The sequence below is a fragment of the Argentina silus genome (genome assembly GCF_951799395.1).
Source record: "Argentina silus genome assembly, chromosome: 1".
Lineage (NCBI taxonomy): Eukaryota > Metazoa > Chordata > Actinopteri > Argentiniformes > Argentinidae > Argentina > Argentina silus.
Genome location: NC_139655.1, coordinates 36,885,221 through 36,904,114, shown reverse-complemented (window position 1 = coordinate 36,904,114; position 18,894 = coordinate 36,885,221). Strand labels below are relative to the sequence as shown.

Genomic DNA, 18,894 nt, shown 5'->3' with positions numbered 1-18,894 from the left:
GGATATACCAATACAGACGCTTTTTACTGGAGCCATCTTATGTTTAACACGGGCTATAAAGTACATTCACCATGAAGATTACGGTAGAAAATGGGAACATGTTGCCACAATAATACAATGAAACCCTTTTACAATCAATATCGGATCGACAACACCATCGTGTTAGAAGCATTTGGTACAATTCCTAGCCATGAGAACTGAGCATCGCAAGGAACCCTACACATTATATATAAATGCCATTTAGCCATTTAGTATTTCTTTTTTTTTTATACGTTTTTATCCAAAGTGACCTACATTGCAGTGAGTACATACATTTTTCAGTATATATGGTCCCAGTGGAAATCGAACCCACAACCCAAGCGTTGTTAGCGCCATGCTCTACCAACTGAGCCACAGGGGACTGTGTTTAGTGAGTTTAGAGAGACTGACCGATGGTCTGAATGATGGCATTCTGGACGATGCGCTCCTCACTCTCCTTAGGCCGGCCAGAAGAGGATACGCTGGAGCTAGAGTTTCTTCTGGAGCTTTCTCCCAGCTCAAAGTCCACACTCATCCTCAGGTGCTTCAGCAGGGTGTTGAACACCTCCAGTACTGTGGGGCCTGCCAGCACACACACACACACACACACAAAAAGGAAAACGTACACAGACATGTACACACACACACACACACACACACACACACAGACAAAAAGGAAAATGTACACAGACATGTACACACACACGCACAAGCACACACACACACACACACAGACACACACATACACACACTTAGAGGCTGAAGCTAGAAATTTACCAGAGTATGTCTACTTCATTATTCACCATAACTACCACAGTATCACCACAGACAGCATCACCACATGTTGAGATTGTACTCCTGTACTGCAGCATACCCCATCAATACCACAGTATGATGAATTTTATCGGAGGAACGCAGCATACTCTAATATTACTAGAATTTCGGGTAACCGAATACATAATTACACATGTAGTCACACATGCGCTATATGTTTACACAACACATTATAGAGGGGGTGTGGGAATTCAGAGTAGCCTAATCTGCTCTACCAACACAAACAACAATACCGTCATAAACAGAAGCTACAGCACCACAACAACAGAGAGCAAATCAAAACCTTCGCCCATGCAGTAGAGACAAAGACACAACAAAGCAAAACATTTCCATGAGATAGGTCGACTCATACTGCATGTTGTCGGAACAGAACTCGAAACTGGTTGATTTGCCTCAGATGGGTTCAGTTTTAATTTGATAGGGAGGCTATTACGTAAACATACCTAACCAGAGGTTTGGTGGGGATGAGGATGGGTTAATGTAGGTGTATGCATTATTTTTTTTGAGCGGGGTTAACCCTGTTGAGAGAGGGTTTCATCCAGAGGGCAAAGGGGACGAGAAGGAGGGGTTGAGAGGATGAGATTTGATTTCAATCAATACGGGTGAGAAATCTCAGCTTCATTTGAATGCATTCAAAATATACAAATTTCTGTCCTGGAAATTGTTGTCCTACTGCAATTAATGATGCTAATTATGTGAGGGCATCATACAGTTTCTTTAACACATGTGGCAACAACAAATGTGACATATCATGAGGACAATAGCACACACAGGTAGTCAGAAACAATCAGGACCATTGTTTGAGTCAAAAACGTCATCAACGCTTTTTCTTTTTTTCGTAAAATAAACAAGCAAAGGTAAATATGCCATTGATTCCCCTGAATGAAAAATTCTACAGCAACAGGCTGTAGTGGAAGGACAAAGCTGCACAGACGGACACATTGAGGATGTGGGACTCACCAACGGAGCCTTTGGCTGCTATGGCGACTGTCTCTAGGAGAACCTGCACAATGCCAGCCCGCACCCGTGGCGTGTTCTTGTTGTGGGTGTCCAGGTGGCCCAGGACTTGTTGGATGACATGGTGAGAGTGTTGGGCCTGAAGAGAAGAAGGGATGGAGGGAGGGGACTGTTAGTCTGAGCTGACAAGCTAGCATTTGGCCACTGGAAACACATTTCTTATTTCAGTGTTTGAGTTTGAAAGTTCTCACACTCAACATGTAGACGAAAACTACAACATACTGTTTTTACTCATGCTTGACTAGATTACAAAGGGTAAAGGAGCAAATGGGCACAAAAGGTAGCAACTTTTTTCTTATTCCATTTTCAAACCCCTTCCCAACTTTACAGTACCAATATTTTGGGACTATGATAATGAGTTCTTTATGCCTATTGATATTACCCCATCATGATGCATGACGAGGTAAAGTGTACCATTACACTTGTTATATCAGTTGTCTCTATAGTCATGACCTCTTATCTATGCTGGCAATAAAGAGTATTTTCATCCTCATAAGTAGTCGTAGAAAAAGTCACCTGCCAACATATCACATTGCCAGCTATTCAAATGGTTATCCAAAACAAGTCACCCAACATAATCAAAACACACAACCAAAACAACCCAAATTTCTACTCACAGTTGATCAAACGCATATTACACAGGGCTTTTTAGCTGACAATAGCCCTCTCACTACTACATCAGAGGACGCCAAAGCCAGAGAGATGTTCTCTCCTCCCATCAAGACTGACGCCTTTCTCTTTGCAGACACAAAACCCAGAAGGATTAAGGCCGACCCCTCAAACGAATCTCTTAAAACACATGGCACACACACAGAACACGCACAGACACCTCGACCTGGGCCTCAAACAAAGCTCTTAAAACACATAGCACACACACACACCGTGCCAAACACACCTCAGCCCGAGCCCCATCGATTGCCTCTTATCTCTTCAAGGCACCTCCGGCCACCTGGGAACTCAAGAGTAGCCGGGAAATTAAAAGAACAACGGATAGAGAAGAAAAGGAGGAGAGACGAGGGAAATTGAGAGAATGAGAAGATGTCTGAGGGGGTGGGGGGAGAAGAGCAGAGCATGGAGGAGATGGGAGAGAGAGAACTGGGGATGGATGTCCCTCAGGTGAGACAAGGAGCAAGAGAGGGACAGAGAGAGTGAGAGAAAGAGAAGGGCTTTTCACACTGCAGTTTCACACTGCAGAGATTTCTGGGGCTAACCTCAAGAAGTCGGTGCTAACTCTGCTCCACAGCAGCTGGCCCTGGGCTAAAGTCAGTGCTAGCCCACTTAGGAAAGTGCAAGTGAACAGTTGCTTAGCCCCAGGCGAAAAGCTCTCTTAGCCCTTGGCTAAGTGCTGTATGAAAAGGTCTAGAAAATGTGTCTCCCTTAGAGGGAGGTTGAGGAAAGAGTATGTGTGTTTGTTTGTTTGAATACTGTAGCAGGTTTATATAAAAAGGTTTATGTGTGTGTGTGTGTGTATTTAATGTGGGGCTAATACAGTATATGACATGGTGTATGAGACATTTGGGTACTGTGACTGTACGGTGTGTGTGCATGCATGGGTGCGTACGTCCACTCTTTTATGTGTGTATTGGTGAGCTTACAGTGCGAGTAGTGCAGTGCATACCTCTTGCAGCCTGTGTGTGTGTGTGCTTGTGTGTGTGTGTGTGTGTGTGTGTGTGTATGTATATGTGTGTGTGTGTGTGTGTGTGTGTGTGTGTGTGTGTGTATTATGCTACGGAGTGAATAACATCCCAAGGGCCCAGAGTTGAGTTCAAAGGAGGATGTGTTACAGGAGCTCCCACACTGCCACTCTCTCCCTGTCCCTGTCTTCTTTTCACACATAATCCCCCTATTTCAGGGCACCAAAAGTAATGGGACAATTGGCTTGACAGGGGTTTTGGTGTCAATGAAAAAAAAGAAAGCCATTGTTCGGCTGAAAAATCAGAAACACAGCCAAAACCTTCGGCTTTCCAAAATCAATAGTTTGGAACATCAGCACTGGTGAGCACCATGCGTAATCGGCTGGTAAGCCAAGGAAGACTACAGTGGATGACACCAGAATTAAGAAAAAAATGAAAACACCCACAGATCAAGAACACTCTCCAGGAGGTAGGCGTGAATGTGTCAGAGACTACCATCCGCAGAATGTGTCACCAGCCAAGCTACAGAGGCTTCACTGCAAAGTTCAAACCACTAGTTATCCTCAAAAAGGTATTAGGTATTAGGTATTATGGACAGATACGATTAATATTATCATGTACTGGCAACTAGGGATTTTTTCAAGGCCAACAAGTGGAACATTATTGACTGGCTAAGTCAATCTTCATATTTAAATTCAATTGAACATGCATTACATTTCTTGATAAGATTTGTTGAGAAAAATCTCTCAACAAATTAATATGGCTGCAGTACAGGCCTGGCAGAGCATCACCAGAGAACATACCCAGCATCTGGTGGGGTCAATGGGTCACATTGCAGTTGTGGCATGCAAAAGACTGTTGACCCAATACTAAACATTAGTGCTTGATTTGAACATAATATGAATCTGTCCCATTACTTTTGGTGCCCTGAAATAGGGGGGACTATGTATAAAAAGTGTAACCCTAACCCTAACATGCACAAAAATGCCCTTAAATAAAAGCTGTCAATCTACACTTTAACCTCATAGTAATTGTTTGATTTCAAATTCAAACTTATGGAGTACAGAGCCAAAAGAAGAAAACATGCTTCACTGTCCCATTACTTACACAGGACAATGTATCTTGAAGGTAACTAATATAATTCACCACTGACCTTGACTTGCTATCCCAACACTCTAGCCAAGGGGCAAAACCAGGTCCTGCATTGCAGCACTGTCTGTAGGCCTTTTGTTCCAGCCCCACTCTAACACACATGCTTCCACTAATGATGGTCTGGATTATTTTTCGGCAACACACTGCTCACTGTTTTTCACAAGGAAAATGGGGCACTTTGATTTGTTACTGCAGCCTATAGTAATTTAAGAACCCACCTGTATGGAGTACATGATGATCCTGAAACAGGAGACCGCAAACTCATTGGGATCCCACAAGCGGTGGTTATCTAGATGCCTGGGAGGAGGAGAAAACAAGGAAGTGCATTACCATGAAGGCATTCAATGAAAGGAAAGGAATACTTATATTTCATACTAAAAGGATGTATAAATACAAGTGATACTGTGGGCTAAACACTGTTAGGGTGGTGAGAAAGATATTTAGCACAATACATCACACATACTGTATTATACAAAGGGATGCCCATACACATCCAGTAACAAACTGTTGTGCTTTGCCTTCGAATACAGTATGTAGAGTATGCAAAAAAGTTAGCATTTTCAATACAAATGTGATATTATGCCACCCAGCAGTGTTCAGAAGCGTCTTTTAAATGAAAGAACACCATACATGTGGTGCGTCGAACACACATGGTGTGTCAGTGCACATCCACTCATACATATTCACCCCACTGCCACCCAGTAATCCACCAAATAAGCCCATCCCACTTAACACTGTCTCCAGAATCCCTTCCATCCATTGTAGCCCACCTAGAGCGCCCCCTGAGCAAAAACAAGGCCAGCCTCAATGGGGTTTTTCAGCCAATCCAACATTTCAGTCGAGCCCCTTCCCTTTAATTAAAGCCAGCACCTTTATTCCAGTTTACATGTGATGCGCCGGGAACCCACTCCACTACAGAAAAGACACAATCCCATTTAGCAGTGATAGAGGGTTAGGGTTAGGGTTAGGGTTAGGCAGTCAGGCAGGCACATGTGTAGATGTTTGTGGTTACACTGGTGTGGTAACAAGTGTGCTTTCAATTGATTATTCACGTCTGCTACATAACCAAATGAATAAACATAACCGATGTTTCAAACTCAAAACCAGATCTATAACCGTCACGCAAAGGCAACCAAACCACAACCCACCTGAGCGTCTCAACAAACCATCTAAGAATATGCTACTTTCTGTAATACTTTCTGCACACCTACCCCATGGGCATTTTATAAAAAAACTACTTTGTATTAACATCGTTTTTTTGTTATATCATTGTATATCGGTCAGGACAGAAAATGGTATGGTGCAACGATGTCTAAATCCAAACATTGTATACACGTATGTAAAAGGATGTTGATTCATTGTCTTGTGCCAACCACAGAGAGACGATGGAAAATAACTGTGGGACAACGTTAAAACCAAACTTTGGACAGTAGGACAGTAGTAACACCATCATATCATGTTGGTTTATGGTTGTCATGTGATGGTCATAATCCAACGTTATTAACGTTTATCATGGGTTGACAATACAGGTTTTCAGAAAATTAGCATTTGACGGTTATCACACAACATTGTAACAAGGTTGCCCATTGATTCCTAACCAAAGGGAAGTAAACAATACTATTTCATTACATTAATATAACTTGAAAGATTTATTATTAACAATGACATCAGCTATACGAGTACTGTCTCCATGCACTAAGACTGAATAAACACTGTTCTTTATGACACCATTTGGGATTTGAACCCACAACCTTTGGTTTGTAGTACATTTGATTTGATTTTTGTTCTATCCACAATGCCACTAGTCCACTGCTGCAACAGTAATAATGTGGTTCAGGTTGTGCATCAGAGAAAAGGGTTAGGGTTAGAAATTCTGTAACACAGAGAATATTTGGACATGTTGAACATTTGTAAGAAAAGGTTTTCTTGTTGTAATAGCTTTTTCAGCATGATGTGAGCTTAATGGAGGTGTGTCTGTGTACAATATATGTAAATCTGATTTATTGTACAGTAATGTGTTTATTATAAAACTTAAAATATCAAACAAAAATATCTATACAATATCTATAAATATACATTTTAGCAATGGGCGAGTAACATTAACAAGGTTAAATAATGTATACTCATACATTTTTATCACACTTCGAGGACGTATAAATCCTCAATAAGTAATAGAACAGAATTATATCCCACCAACATTAGACAACTATGCAATAAACACTGAAACTGCTGAAATATATCTGTAGAAGTCAATTAAATCAACGGTTAGAGTGTCAATTAAGTGAAACACTAGAACATAGTGCTCAGGCCAATTTATACAAGCAAAGTGCAGATGTGTGGTCTTCACAAAATGTTGTCATCATGGGTGTTTAAAATCTGCACTGACGTGGTGGCGCAAAAATTAAGTCAATGCAATGTCTTACAAGAGGTCTTGTAAAAGGTCATTTGAATCCCAAGTGAGTACAGTGAATTAACATGTAATCCTGATTGTAAAATGCTACTTTTAATGTTGTATTTACATAAATAGGCAATATTTTTAAAACAACTCTTTTCAACTGTGAGATGGTCTGATGCTGACTGTCAACTGCCAATGTTAAGAAAACTTTCATTTTCAACTCATGTGTAATCAGGTAGCAACGTTAGATGATGAGCATGAAATGACAATTTGAATCAATGTTGAAAAATAAGCATCACATAAAAACATGTAATAAACTGTTAATTCCAACCAATATGTGACTAACCAACAACCATCAAAAAACAATGTCAATCCAACATTGCAAAAGACACAGACCTCAAGCGCTTGCATTTGGATGTTTTTTTTTATACTTACAGTTGTTCCTTTTACTCTTAGCCCTGAGACAACAGCAGCGATTCATTATAAAGACACTGGAGTGATCCCTCACAGTGGCATGGCCCGCATTTGACTCCCACACAGTGTTCAGTCCCAGACACTCCCACACAAGTTATGGCCATGCACAGCAGGCAGCTTGGACAGTCAACAGATTCATAAAAATGATCTATGGCTGCCTCAGACGCGCACATGAAAACAAGCGTGCGTGCGTGCGTACACACACACACACACACACACACACACACACACACACACACACACACACACACACACACACACAAATCAATCAACCCGACATGGGACCACTGGCCTTCATGGTATATAATAAAGCTGTGTGACCTGTCAAAGGCGCCGTGGAAGCCATCGAGTCAGCGTTAAATTCTAACTGACTACATCCAAATGAGTCACTGTGAGCTGGTGCTGGGGAAACTACAGGGATCTCCATACAGCCAAAGGCGGACAGACCTGGATAAGTATGGCTAATTCTGAGAGGCTAATTCTGATAGGCCATCGTGTGAGTACGGTAGGTTTTGATTCAACCCTCTAACGCATCTGATTAAAACGATTGAGTGGTCAAACTAGACCACAGATAGTTTTACCAGATATGTTTAAGATGGGGTTGAAACAAAAGCTGCAGAACTGTTATTAATGAATGGTGTAATATTTATGGCACATTGTAATGACCAAAACGTTTGTAGGTTAACCATAACAGGCATACAGGTGTTGCAGAGGTCTTTCCTTTTACTGGTTACAGGATAAACACATCATCTGATAATTGGGCAAGCAGACGGGGAAATGCAGTTGTAACCTACAGTAAATGGTAACACAAACAATGAACCACTGGTGAATCCACACGTTGTTCTTTTGAGTGAAAAATCAAAGCTTTACTGGGAGTTACTGTCTCTTCATGAAATGTGATGTTGGCAAAGCTTTAGACAGAGCTTGGAAACGTGGGTAAACCAAGCTACGCTGAAACAGACCCAATGAAACCGTTTTGGCTGGACCTGGTTATATCAACCTCCACGTCTGTCAAATAAACCAGATTTTGTTTTCTCATCTCCAGATGAGAGAGGCGAGAGGCTTGTTGAATAAGAATGGTGTCTACAGTCACCACATCAACCCAACCCCAGCCAGTCCCCCTCCCCACCCCTTTCTTCCCCCCTCCCCATCCCCCTCTTAACCCCAATCTCTGCTATTTTTATAACTGCCTTGAAGACACCTTTCTCTCCTTTTTTCCTTTCCTGGAACCTGGGAGTTGGTAAATGATGGTGTTGGTTGGCACCAGACAATTGGGTTATGTTGTGGCCTAAATCGCCTTAGCCTTGAGAGACAACATGGCAGTGGCTGGGCAGTTGATCCTTCACACTGACACTAGAAACAATGCCACGTAACCAGATGTAACCTGATCACCCTGATAAAAGCATGATGGTGGTACAGTAAGCAAGACCAATAAAGACTTTATGATTTCATGACGAAAAAAGGTCTTTTTTTGGCTACGGTTACAAATCCAAAATTCAAGATACAAGCCTTAATTATTCTTTCTGAAGGTCCCTTTTTTTCCACGTTTGATACCATTCATCATTATATTGCATGCATTACAATGTGCTTGTCCTCCAATTTCTACCTCCACTGGTGGATAGTAATAATTGTTATAAATTGTCTGGTTAACTAACCCCACAGAAAGTAGTTTAATACCACTCATACACATATTTCAATTGAATTGGAAAACATTCTAAAGCAGTAACTGCTTTTCTACACAGGCTGCCGTGGAACACATTTCTGGGTACCAGATGGGTGGGGTCATTAAACCATAACCTTGTATTTCATCAGCATCTTTGCAATCAAATCTTTTTTCTACATTCACTGAAAACTGTTAAACATGCATCTATGTATCTATAGTATGAACTCTACATGTTTCATGAATCAGAGATTACGACCTCTAATAACGTGAATAATGGTGGGCACCACCATCGGAAAGTACCGATATCCGCTGCAGACAATAATGATATAATTAATCTTTCATAAGCTATAGATGGCATTATTCTGCTTTTTCCACCTCCAGCAAGCATTAATAAAAAATAACACTACAACTGTAAATCACTTTTCTGTTGACTTTTACTCACCAAATTAGTAAAGCAATCAACTTAATTGATAGATTAAGCTACTTAATGCAATACATTTTAACCACAGGTAGAATATGAAAGCGTGCACACATACACCCACTCACACACATTGCAACGGAAAACCAACTGTTTGTTTGTGTAACACTTTCATGCTGTGTGGTATATTGGCCAACAGATGGCGCATTCTGATATATAACCAACAATCGGAGCAGGGGAAGTTAATGGGGCTGGACATGTGGCCACTATGGAGACGCAGCAGGCTCCAGAGTCTGTCTGTGTGTGTGTGTGTGTGTGTGTAAGAGTCATCCACCCACCCACAGAATATCACCTCTCTCCACCCACACGCCCATTCAACAGTGCCTCCAAGGAACATAGGTAGAGTGTCTTGTCCATAGGGACTAAATCAGTGAGTTAGTAGTCTAGGTGTGTTCCTTTTAACTCTCTTCACATGGTGAGCACAGTGGGGAAACTGAAGAGTAAGAGACTACAGCTGACTCCTGGTGTGACACTAGCGTCAAAGGGCATGCTGGGAATAGTGTGTGTGTGTGTGTGTGTGTGTGTGTGCCACTCTCTCTCTTAGCACCAGCCCCGTCTCAGCATGAACATGTTACTTTGGGACACAGTGTGTGTGTGTGTGTGTGTGTGTGTGTGTGTGTGTGTGTGTGTGTGTGTGTTGGCTACATTTTTACAGCTGATGCTTCTTGGCGCACAGCCTGTGTCAAGCATATTTTGACCTGAAATCAGATTTGACACCACAGGAGCAAAGATAGAAATGATGGAGCAGAGGGGCTCACAATGATGCGTAGACGATAAGCTTAGAGTCACTAATCTGTCAGAGAGACAACTGACTGACATCCTTCACCAAAAACAACCAGGTTCATTCTTTTTTATAAGTCATTAAAACAAAATCACACAAATGTGCATCCCTATTGGCCTCTCCTCAACATAAATCCAAAAGGAAAAATTAAGAATGCTGAATGTTGAAGACATAAGGGGCTCAAATTTGCTTCCACTAAAAGTGCTCTATGCAACACAAATGCCATTGCCAATCAGAATTTTTGTATTTATTTTTTTACAAATAAATTGACAATACCTATTTACTTACTCCTCTCTGTAAACGCTGTCACAAATGTATGGGTATTGTTACAGTAGCCTACCGAAGGCCTATTTAGGCAATAGTGGATAATATTCAACTTTTGAATATTGCGGGAAAAATTGCGGGAAGTTTGAACCTGTTAAGACAGCGATACGCACAGTTCCAATGTTCAGTGGGGGCGATCATGCAGTATGGGGGGAAGACTTACATTGGCCTATAGTATGCTTGTTTATATTATTCTCCCCCTCCCAATATTACCATGGTTTGAAGAAGTGGAATTTGAGAACATAAGAATGTAGAATTTGACATTCTAACAATCATCATTTTAGTTTCTGCATAAAGGATATCCAAAAGTATTTTCGATGAAGTAGGGATGCATATTTTCCAAAACGGTTATTGTACATGGTTTGAGCGCTGCGCACCACTGTTTAGCGTAAAAAAAACTGTCGTTTTGTGAGATATTCCCTCCCATGAGGGAGAAGAGATAAGAAGATTACCTTAATTGGCAAGCGACGGCTCTGAAATGTGATGAAGACGTCTAATTAAAAAAGGACCTCCACATGGAGGCTTGCAGGCTAATTAGCGTTAGCTGGCACTTGCGCATTAAAAAGAGAAGCAGTAATGGCCTAGCAATATGAACAGGGTTCAGAAAGGTTGGATAGGAGGGGAAAAAATCTTAAATGGAATTACCCACAGTGGAATCGCGTAAAAGGGGATGATTAAATGCCACTTTTTGAGTAGCTTATATGTCAAGCATTCAGATTAGAATGGAATTGGTTGAAATAGCATGTTATCGGTGATGAGTGTTGTTGGAATGTATCACATCAGATTTGGGTCTGGTCATTTTTCAAGTGTAGAAATCTAAATATCATTTGGGGGGCGGTTTCATGACTTACATAATCCCTTTCCCAATGTGTGGAGTAAACTACAGTATCCTGGAAGTATTTGGACAGTGAATCATGTTTTCTTCTTTTGGCTCTATACCTCTATAAAAAATGGGATTTTAAATCAAACAATTGATATGAGGTTAAAGTACAGATTGCATTTGAGGTTATTTGTATAAATATTGGTTTCACCATATAGAAACAACAACAACATATAGAAAAAACACTTTTATGGTTAGGGTTATGTCAAGGCACCAAAAGTATTTGGAAAGAGTAATATTATGTCCAAATTACAGGTAGACTCTAGGATACGACTTCATAGCAAAATGAGCGGGGCGACGCTGCCTGAGACTTTAAAAAACGGAGATGCAACAGACGAGGGAATTTACACTGTAGAGTTGAATGCGATTGGCTCAGTTTGTTCCCTTGGCTTGTTGAAGAATCACCTCAGTAGGCATTTTACACCCTTTTTTCACCTGACCTACAGTATGCTGTCATGATGTGAAAGAAATGCAATAAAAAGTGCATTTGAGTGATCAAGCCATATCCAAGTCTTCCCATTGTCTCTAGGCCCCACACTATGAGACTACTCATCCTACACTATGAGACTACTTGTCCTACACTATGAGACTACTCGTCCCTCTCAAAGGTCATTGCTCTAAATGAGAATGTGATCATGGTCAACACAACTGGTAAAATAAAGTTACATACAAACTGGTACTGAGGTACAAAAGAGATATTAGAAACTGCTAAACCTAACATTGTGTGCGCACATATTGACAATAATACAGTATGTGTGTTTACAGAATGTAAGTACTCACACTAGAACAGGTCGAACTGCGTTGTTCATGTTGCCATAGGCTGCTCTTCCCAGCAGTTCTCTGAAACAGCTTTCCGCCAGGGCAGCCGGGTGCTCATCTCCATCCTGCTCCGTCCCAGAAGGAGTGCTAGGTTGGCCAACCCTGAGAGAGAGAGAGAGAGAGAGGGAGACAAAGAGTGTGTGAGAGAGAGAGAGAGAGAGAGAGAGAGAGAGAGAGGGAGACAAAGAGTGTGTGAAAGAGAGAGAGAGATAAAAATACACAACTCAGTCCAACATAAAAGAAGAGGAGAAATCAACAAAAGTGTGTAGGTCTAATAGAATATATCTAATATAGGTCAATCAGGAAAAAAAAGCTGAATCAGTTAATAATCAGTCCACATCATGTGGGAGCAAGAGAGAAAAGGGTTGGGAAGAAATCAGTCAATCACAAGTGAAACCAGAGTCTTATTGATGATGTGAGCCAGTGCATATAACAGGGAGTTCTCTAAAGCTGGGAGAGAAAATTACAATCAGTCCATATAGGAGTAAACTGAGCATCCCAATGTGTGTGATATTGATAAAATAATGACATGCTAAATCATTTCCCCGCAATAAGCCAGCCACAGATGGTCCGTAGGCAGCCAATCCCTCGGGAGAGAAAACAATTCAATTATTCCCAGCCCACACGCAGTTCATGGAAAATTAAATGCTTATTGATTGTTTTCAAGTCAGGAACATTTCTTTTGAAATAAATAAATGTGAGCCCGGCCTATTTTTTTTTTTTTATCAGCTAGCCGATAAATGTCTCCAACAGGCTAAACAGCGATACCTCAGAGAGACTGCACCTCTATGCTGCTGTGAGAAAATTAATTTTTTTTGGTGCTAATATCCGTGTGGTGGCCATATGGCAATCAAGGTTGTCTTCAAGGTAGCTTATTTAATCCTCAGTGTGACACCATTTACGAGGGGGGGCCAACGGCACAACAACAACAGCTATTAATTGGAGACAAAGAAGCTGTTCCCTTGTACCCAGCCATTTAAGCTGCACCTCATTCTCCTATTCAGGTCACGTAAAGCCTTTTCTGAGAAGCAATTAACGGAATCAAATGCCCTTGACCGATGCTTTCCACCAGGTCTTCAGCTAGACCAACATGAGATGATGTTGTCGTGTAGGGGCTCAGCACAATATATTATAAGGCAATGTAATATGAAGCATATTTAATGTGTTTCTTTGTGTGCAATCTTCATGCAAGACCTTTGTTTACACTATTAGAGCCCACATATATTTGTCATCATAGGATATTTTAGTGACCCCAGATAATAAGGGCATCACCATCTTTAGGAACTCTTTAGTAACTGAATTATTAACTGTCCCGATACTCATATGTTGCCTCTGCTGTCCCTAATTGAAACAATCCCTGTTTACACATCCACAATCATTATGGTGACAAAAATGAGACTGAATTGTCAATATTATTTTCAGAAAAGGTCTTGGAGCCCCTGGACAAATGATTATACAGTACAGCTACGTGAAGTAACCTGACCCCTGCCGGTGGATCAATGGGAGTGATTGGCTGATGGCTGGGGCACAGATGCACAGCTGGGATTCGATCAATGTCTCCTTATAGACCATCATTCGGTCAGGTTTCCTATTCCACACCTCTGAGGCTGTGAGAAACGAGGACACTAGCCATTTGGCATTCAGGTCACACTCTTTCACCACATAGATCATTAAAGGAATCAGATATCCTTGGCTGGGTGATAGCAGGGGGCTTGGGCCAACATTCAAAAATGGCTCCATTCTTTGTCCTTACTCCCCGAGTCGAGATGAGTCAAGCCAAGTTTGGAGAGTAAGTTGTGTACTAAGAAAGCTTATGACAATTAATTATTTGATCAGTCTTTGTTTGCCCTATAACTCTAAATGTGACACAAGACAGAATTTGCAACAGAAAGACAAATAGAGAAGTAGTTGAAGGAAGGCATTCGTATCTAACAATACAAAATGAATTTCGGAGGACACAGTATAAAACTTGACACCAACATTGCCATCCACTGTCACTGTACACTTGTCCTCTGATGTGCGAGTCCCCCCACACCACCCCATTCCTGCCCCAACCCCAATCCCACCCGATGGGGGCAACACATCTTCTTCCTCTATCATCTTCCCGGGTGTGTCTGAACCTAGGGGGGGAGGCCAATATTCCTGCATGACTGAACCAGCGGCCGCTTATCTTTCTGAGCGCAGACTTTAAAAGTGGGGAGATTAGCTTCTCCTTATGGGGCCAGTGAGGGAGAGTCACTGGGGAGTATTCCAAATATTGGAACAGGGCCTCATAGTGGTTCCCTATGGTGAAGAACATCCCCGAAGCAGGTTGGAGGTGATGAAAGAAGACCCCTCAGTGAGACCATCTTCTTTGCAGATAAACTGCACCATGCCTGTCAAGGCTGAGGCCCTTTCATATGACACTGTTTAGGATCAGTAATCAGTCTTGGCATTAAAAAGCCAACATGCACATAAAAAAATGTGTGCACCTATGCATGTGTGATTTGGGCAGAGGTAGGGGGCTTACTGTCACAATGCAGCAATGTACTTCATGAATTGTATCCCTCTAATGAAATGAATATTAGCGTGTGACTAAGGATAAGGGGAATATACCCCTCCTTTCTAACCCTGGGCATTGTCACCTGGTTTGGTTGTCAAATAAATGTCCAAATAATGGGAGACACTGCTAGCATACATACATCAAAACCCATAATTCCTCAGCATGCAATAGTGCTCATCTGTGCTTGCAAAGCTCTAGGTAAGAATGGAGGGTAAAAGTCTGTCTCCAAAAATAGCTTTGTTCACATGGAAACCATCCAGAGGGAAGGAGAAGAGAGAGAATGCCACGGTGAGCGTGGGTAGTGTGCGATGGGGAGGGGAGGTGGAGGAGTTACGCTCTATCTCCACAAACCTGTCCTGTCTCATCAAGCTGTTGTGTGGCAAGGTGTCTAAATCTCCCATGGGGTAAGTCTCTGGCGTGGGCGAATCCCAGCTGAAACAGCAAGGTGGAGGAAGGATCCTCCTCCGGCCCTCTCTTATTCCTATAGTTCCTGTATTAAATATCATCGAGCGTTCCATTCTCTGAAAGCTTAGGAGGGTGATGACTGATTGCAAGCAGAGGGGGAGGGGGGTACTGCAGTACAGTAATTCCCTAGCTCGAGTTCCTGTGCACCACTCATCTCCTCTGAGCTAATAGGATATCTTGGGGAGGACTTGGTTGCTATCATGGAGTTTGTTGTACATGATATTACCGATGCTAAAACTGGATGCTATGGTCTTTAATACAGTGGAGGGATCCTACAGCACACAGACTCTGCAGATGTTGTGTTCTGTTACCATTTAGTAATAAAAGCAGGGCTGGATTACCCTCCGCTTTAGGCTTTGAGAGACAGACAAAGGGAGAAGACTGTAAGGGAGGGAGACAGGCAGTTATGGAGAAACAGAGAGACTGAGAGAGATACAATTATGTGGACATCTTCTTTTGGTTCTATACTCCAAAAGTTTGTATTGTAAATCAAACAATGAGGTTAAAGTAGAGATTCTCATTTTTTGGGGGGGTATTTGTGTACATATTGGTTTCACCATTTAGAAATGACCACACTTTGAATACATACTCCACCTGTTTCAGGGCACCAAAAGTAATGGGAGAATAGACGTGACAGGTGTTTCTCGTCAGATGTGTATCGTTTGTGCATGCATAATAGAGCTCAAGTCAAGTAGGTCAAGTATTGATTCTGGGCTTTGCGTTTGTCTTTAAAGTCTGCTATTGATGTCTATCAACATGAGGACCAAAGAGGTGCCAATGAATGTCAAAGAAGCAATTATTAGGCTGAAAGATCAGGAAGAAACTATCAGAAGCCAAAATCTTAGGCTTGCCAAAATCAACAGTTTGGAACATCATTAAAAATAAAATAAAATACTTGTGAACACAACTATGGCAAACAGGCTGGTAGGAAGACTTCTACAGTGGATAATTAAGAAAAAAATAAATAATTGTCCCACAGATCAGAGACTACCATCCGCAGAATATGTCACCAGCCAAACTACAGTCTTCACTGCAAGGTGCAAGCCACTAGTTATCCTCAAAAATATGGTCAGGATACAGTTTGCTAAAAAGTACATAAAAAGCCTGCAGAGGTCTGGAAAAAGGTATTGTGGACAGATCAGGTTAATTAGATCATGTACCAAAATGATTGCAAGAAGAAAGGAGAAAAAGCATCTGCCCAAGATTTACAGCATACCACCTCATCTGTATAACATGGTGGAGGGGGTGTTAGGGTTTGGGCATATATAGCTGCCACTAGAATAGACTAACTTGTCTTAATTGATGATGTAACTGCTGATGGCAGCAGCAGAATGTATTCTGAAGTGTTCAAAAACATCTTGCATGCTCAAGTACAAGCAAATGCCTCCAAATTCATTGGATGGCGCTTCATCATACAGGTAGACAATGACCCAAAAAACACTGCCGTAGCAACTAGAGTTTTTCAGGGCCAAAAAGCAGAAAGTTCTTGACTGGCCAAGTCAGTCTTCATATTTAAATCCAATTGAACATGCATTTAATTTCCTGATGATAAATTTGAGGCAAAAAGACCTCTGAACAAACAACAACTGAAGATGGCTGCAGCACAGGCTTGGCAGAGAATAACCAAAGAAGATACCCAGCGTCTGGTGGGGTCAATGGGTGGCAGACTTCAGGCAGTTATTGCATGCAAAGGATCGCCGACCAAATACTAAACATGAGTGCTTAATTTGGACATTATATGAACCTGTCTGATTACTTTTGGTGGCCTGAAATAGGGGGACTATATATATACAAAGTGTTGTGATTTCTAATACAACTTTTGGAGTACAGAGGCAAAAGAAGAAACAATGCTTCACTGTCCCATTACTTAGGCAGGGCACTGTATTTGATTAGAGGTTGGCTGTGTTCATTCAGAAGGGATAAATTAAAAATAAGCAAGGCCAGGTCTTATAGTTTTCACCATTGGCTTTAATTCAACAAATCATTTAGACCCAGGTTTTGGACTCTTAGGTCAACTGAGAACTGAGAAATGTTCACCTACCAGGGAGAAAATACAACCGCAGACATAATGTACAGGGTTCGCATGACAAAAAGACGACACCTATACCTAAGATTCAGGAGCACTTCAGTACTTTATGTTTATATTGGGAGAAAGTTCCTGCCCAGGCCCTAACTATCCTGTAGGTTTTAAAAACATGGTGGCCTGGGGTCCAGGGGTCTAGTACCATGACCTACAGTGCACACATACAGTATGCCCATGTCGGCATGGATTTGAATCTGGCACATGCCCTGCTGACATACCCTCTCCTCCTTACTTTCCCTGTCTATCTCTAATATCTCTATCCAATAAAAAAACAGAAAAATATGAGAGTGGGACTACCACACTCCCAAAAATAACCTTTAAAAACATGAATGTGGGTGAGGGCTCACGCTCAGCCCAGCGGTTGGCACTCCACACATTTCCTGTTCAGAATCCCCAGGCTACCAACCCCTCCTGTCATCACCTCGTCTATCTCATCCCTCTTTCCAAATACACTAAATACCAAAGGAGGAGTGTCATTCTCCTCTTCTTAAAAAAAAGATACATACAAATGAATGCAGGCAAGTTTGGGATGTATTGGTTCACAAAGTACCTGTCCAGATCCTCAGCGTCCTGCATGTTGAACAGCATGGAGGGGATGAGTTTGTCCATGTGCTGGGGCTCCCAGATAATGGCCTGCAGCTCATCGTTCACAGTCTTCCTCACCACACCCTGCAGGCCTTTGATCCCAGCCACACGGATCCTACAGAGACAAGAGAACACAACTCACTCAACTGACGAAACGAATTGGTTAAATGCCAGTGATTGAAAACATATTTGATCATCACAATAGATAATCATGGTTATTTCAGAAATTGAATCGAAATAGAATCCAATTAAAAAAATGGTAATCACTAAGCACTATAATACATCAATGCTACACTGTACACATGGGGAGTATATTACCAATGCATCCAAATGACCCCTAGATACTGAGGAATGCCCGACTACAACAGGAAACCTACAATCTGCATCGCCTGAGAATTTCATCAACCTCTGTACCTACTCAAAGAGCATAGTGTTCTCTTCTCAAGCCATTGTATGACCTTGTCTGAGGTCTTATTCAGTAACAGCTGTACAATCTTATTTGGAATCTCTCCACCTACTGTATGGTCATATGGACGGTGAAAAATGAAATAAAAACCAAGCAATAAGTCATATTGTTTATCACATTCCACCCCATGTCCCTTGGCTCCTGCTAGACCACCCACACCAGCGACTGGAATGAGAACTCAGTCGCTGGAGTGATATTTCCGCTTATAATTACAGTTAAAATAGTGGGGGGTTGCCATCTTCACAGGGAGAGAGAGAGGGGAGAGAATTCATGTGTCTGAAGGC

At 41.7% G+C, this 18,894-nt stretch overlaps 1 protein-coding gene across 1 annotated transcript in view; it reads right to left on the bottom strand.

The window, feature by feature from the left end:
• efr3a (EFR3 homolog A) overlaps positions 1-18,894 on the bottom strand; it is a 94,851-nt gene that overhangs the window by 31,949 nt on the left and 44,008 nt on the right. Inside the window, exons 7-11 of the mRNA XM_083683191.1 lie at positions 18,110-18,259; positions 12,431-12,571; positions 4,874-4,952; positions 1,813-1,948; positions 430-600 (exon numbers count right to left, since the gene is read on the bottom strand). Coding sequence (XP_083539317.1) covers positions 430-600; positions 1,813-1,948; positions 4,874-4,952; positions 12,431-12,571; positions 18,110-18,259 — 677 coding nt within the window. The remainder of the gene's footprint in view (positions 1-429; positions 601-1,812; positions 1,949-4,873; positions 4,953-12,430; positions 12,572-18,109; positions 18,260-18,894) is intronic.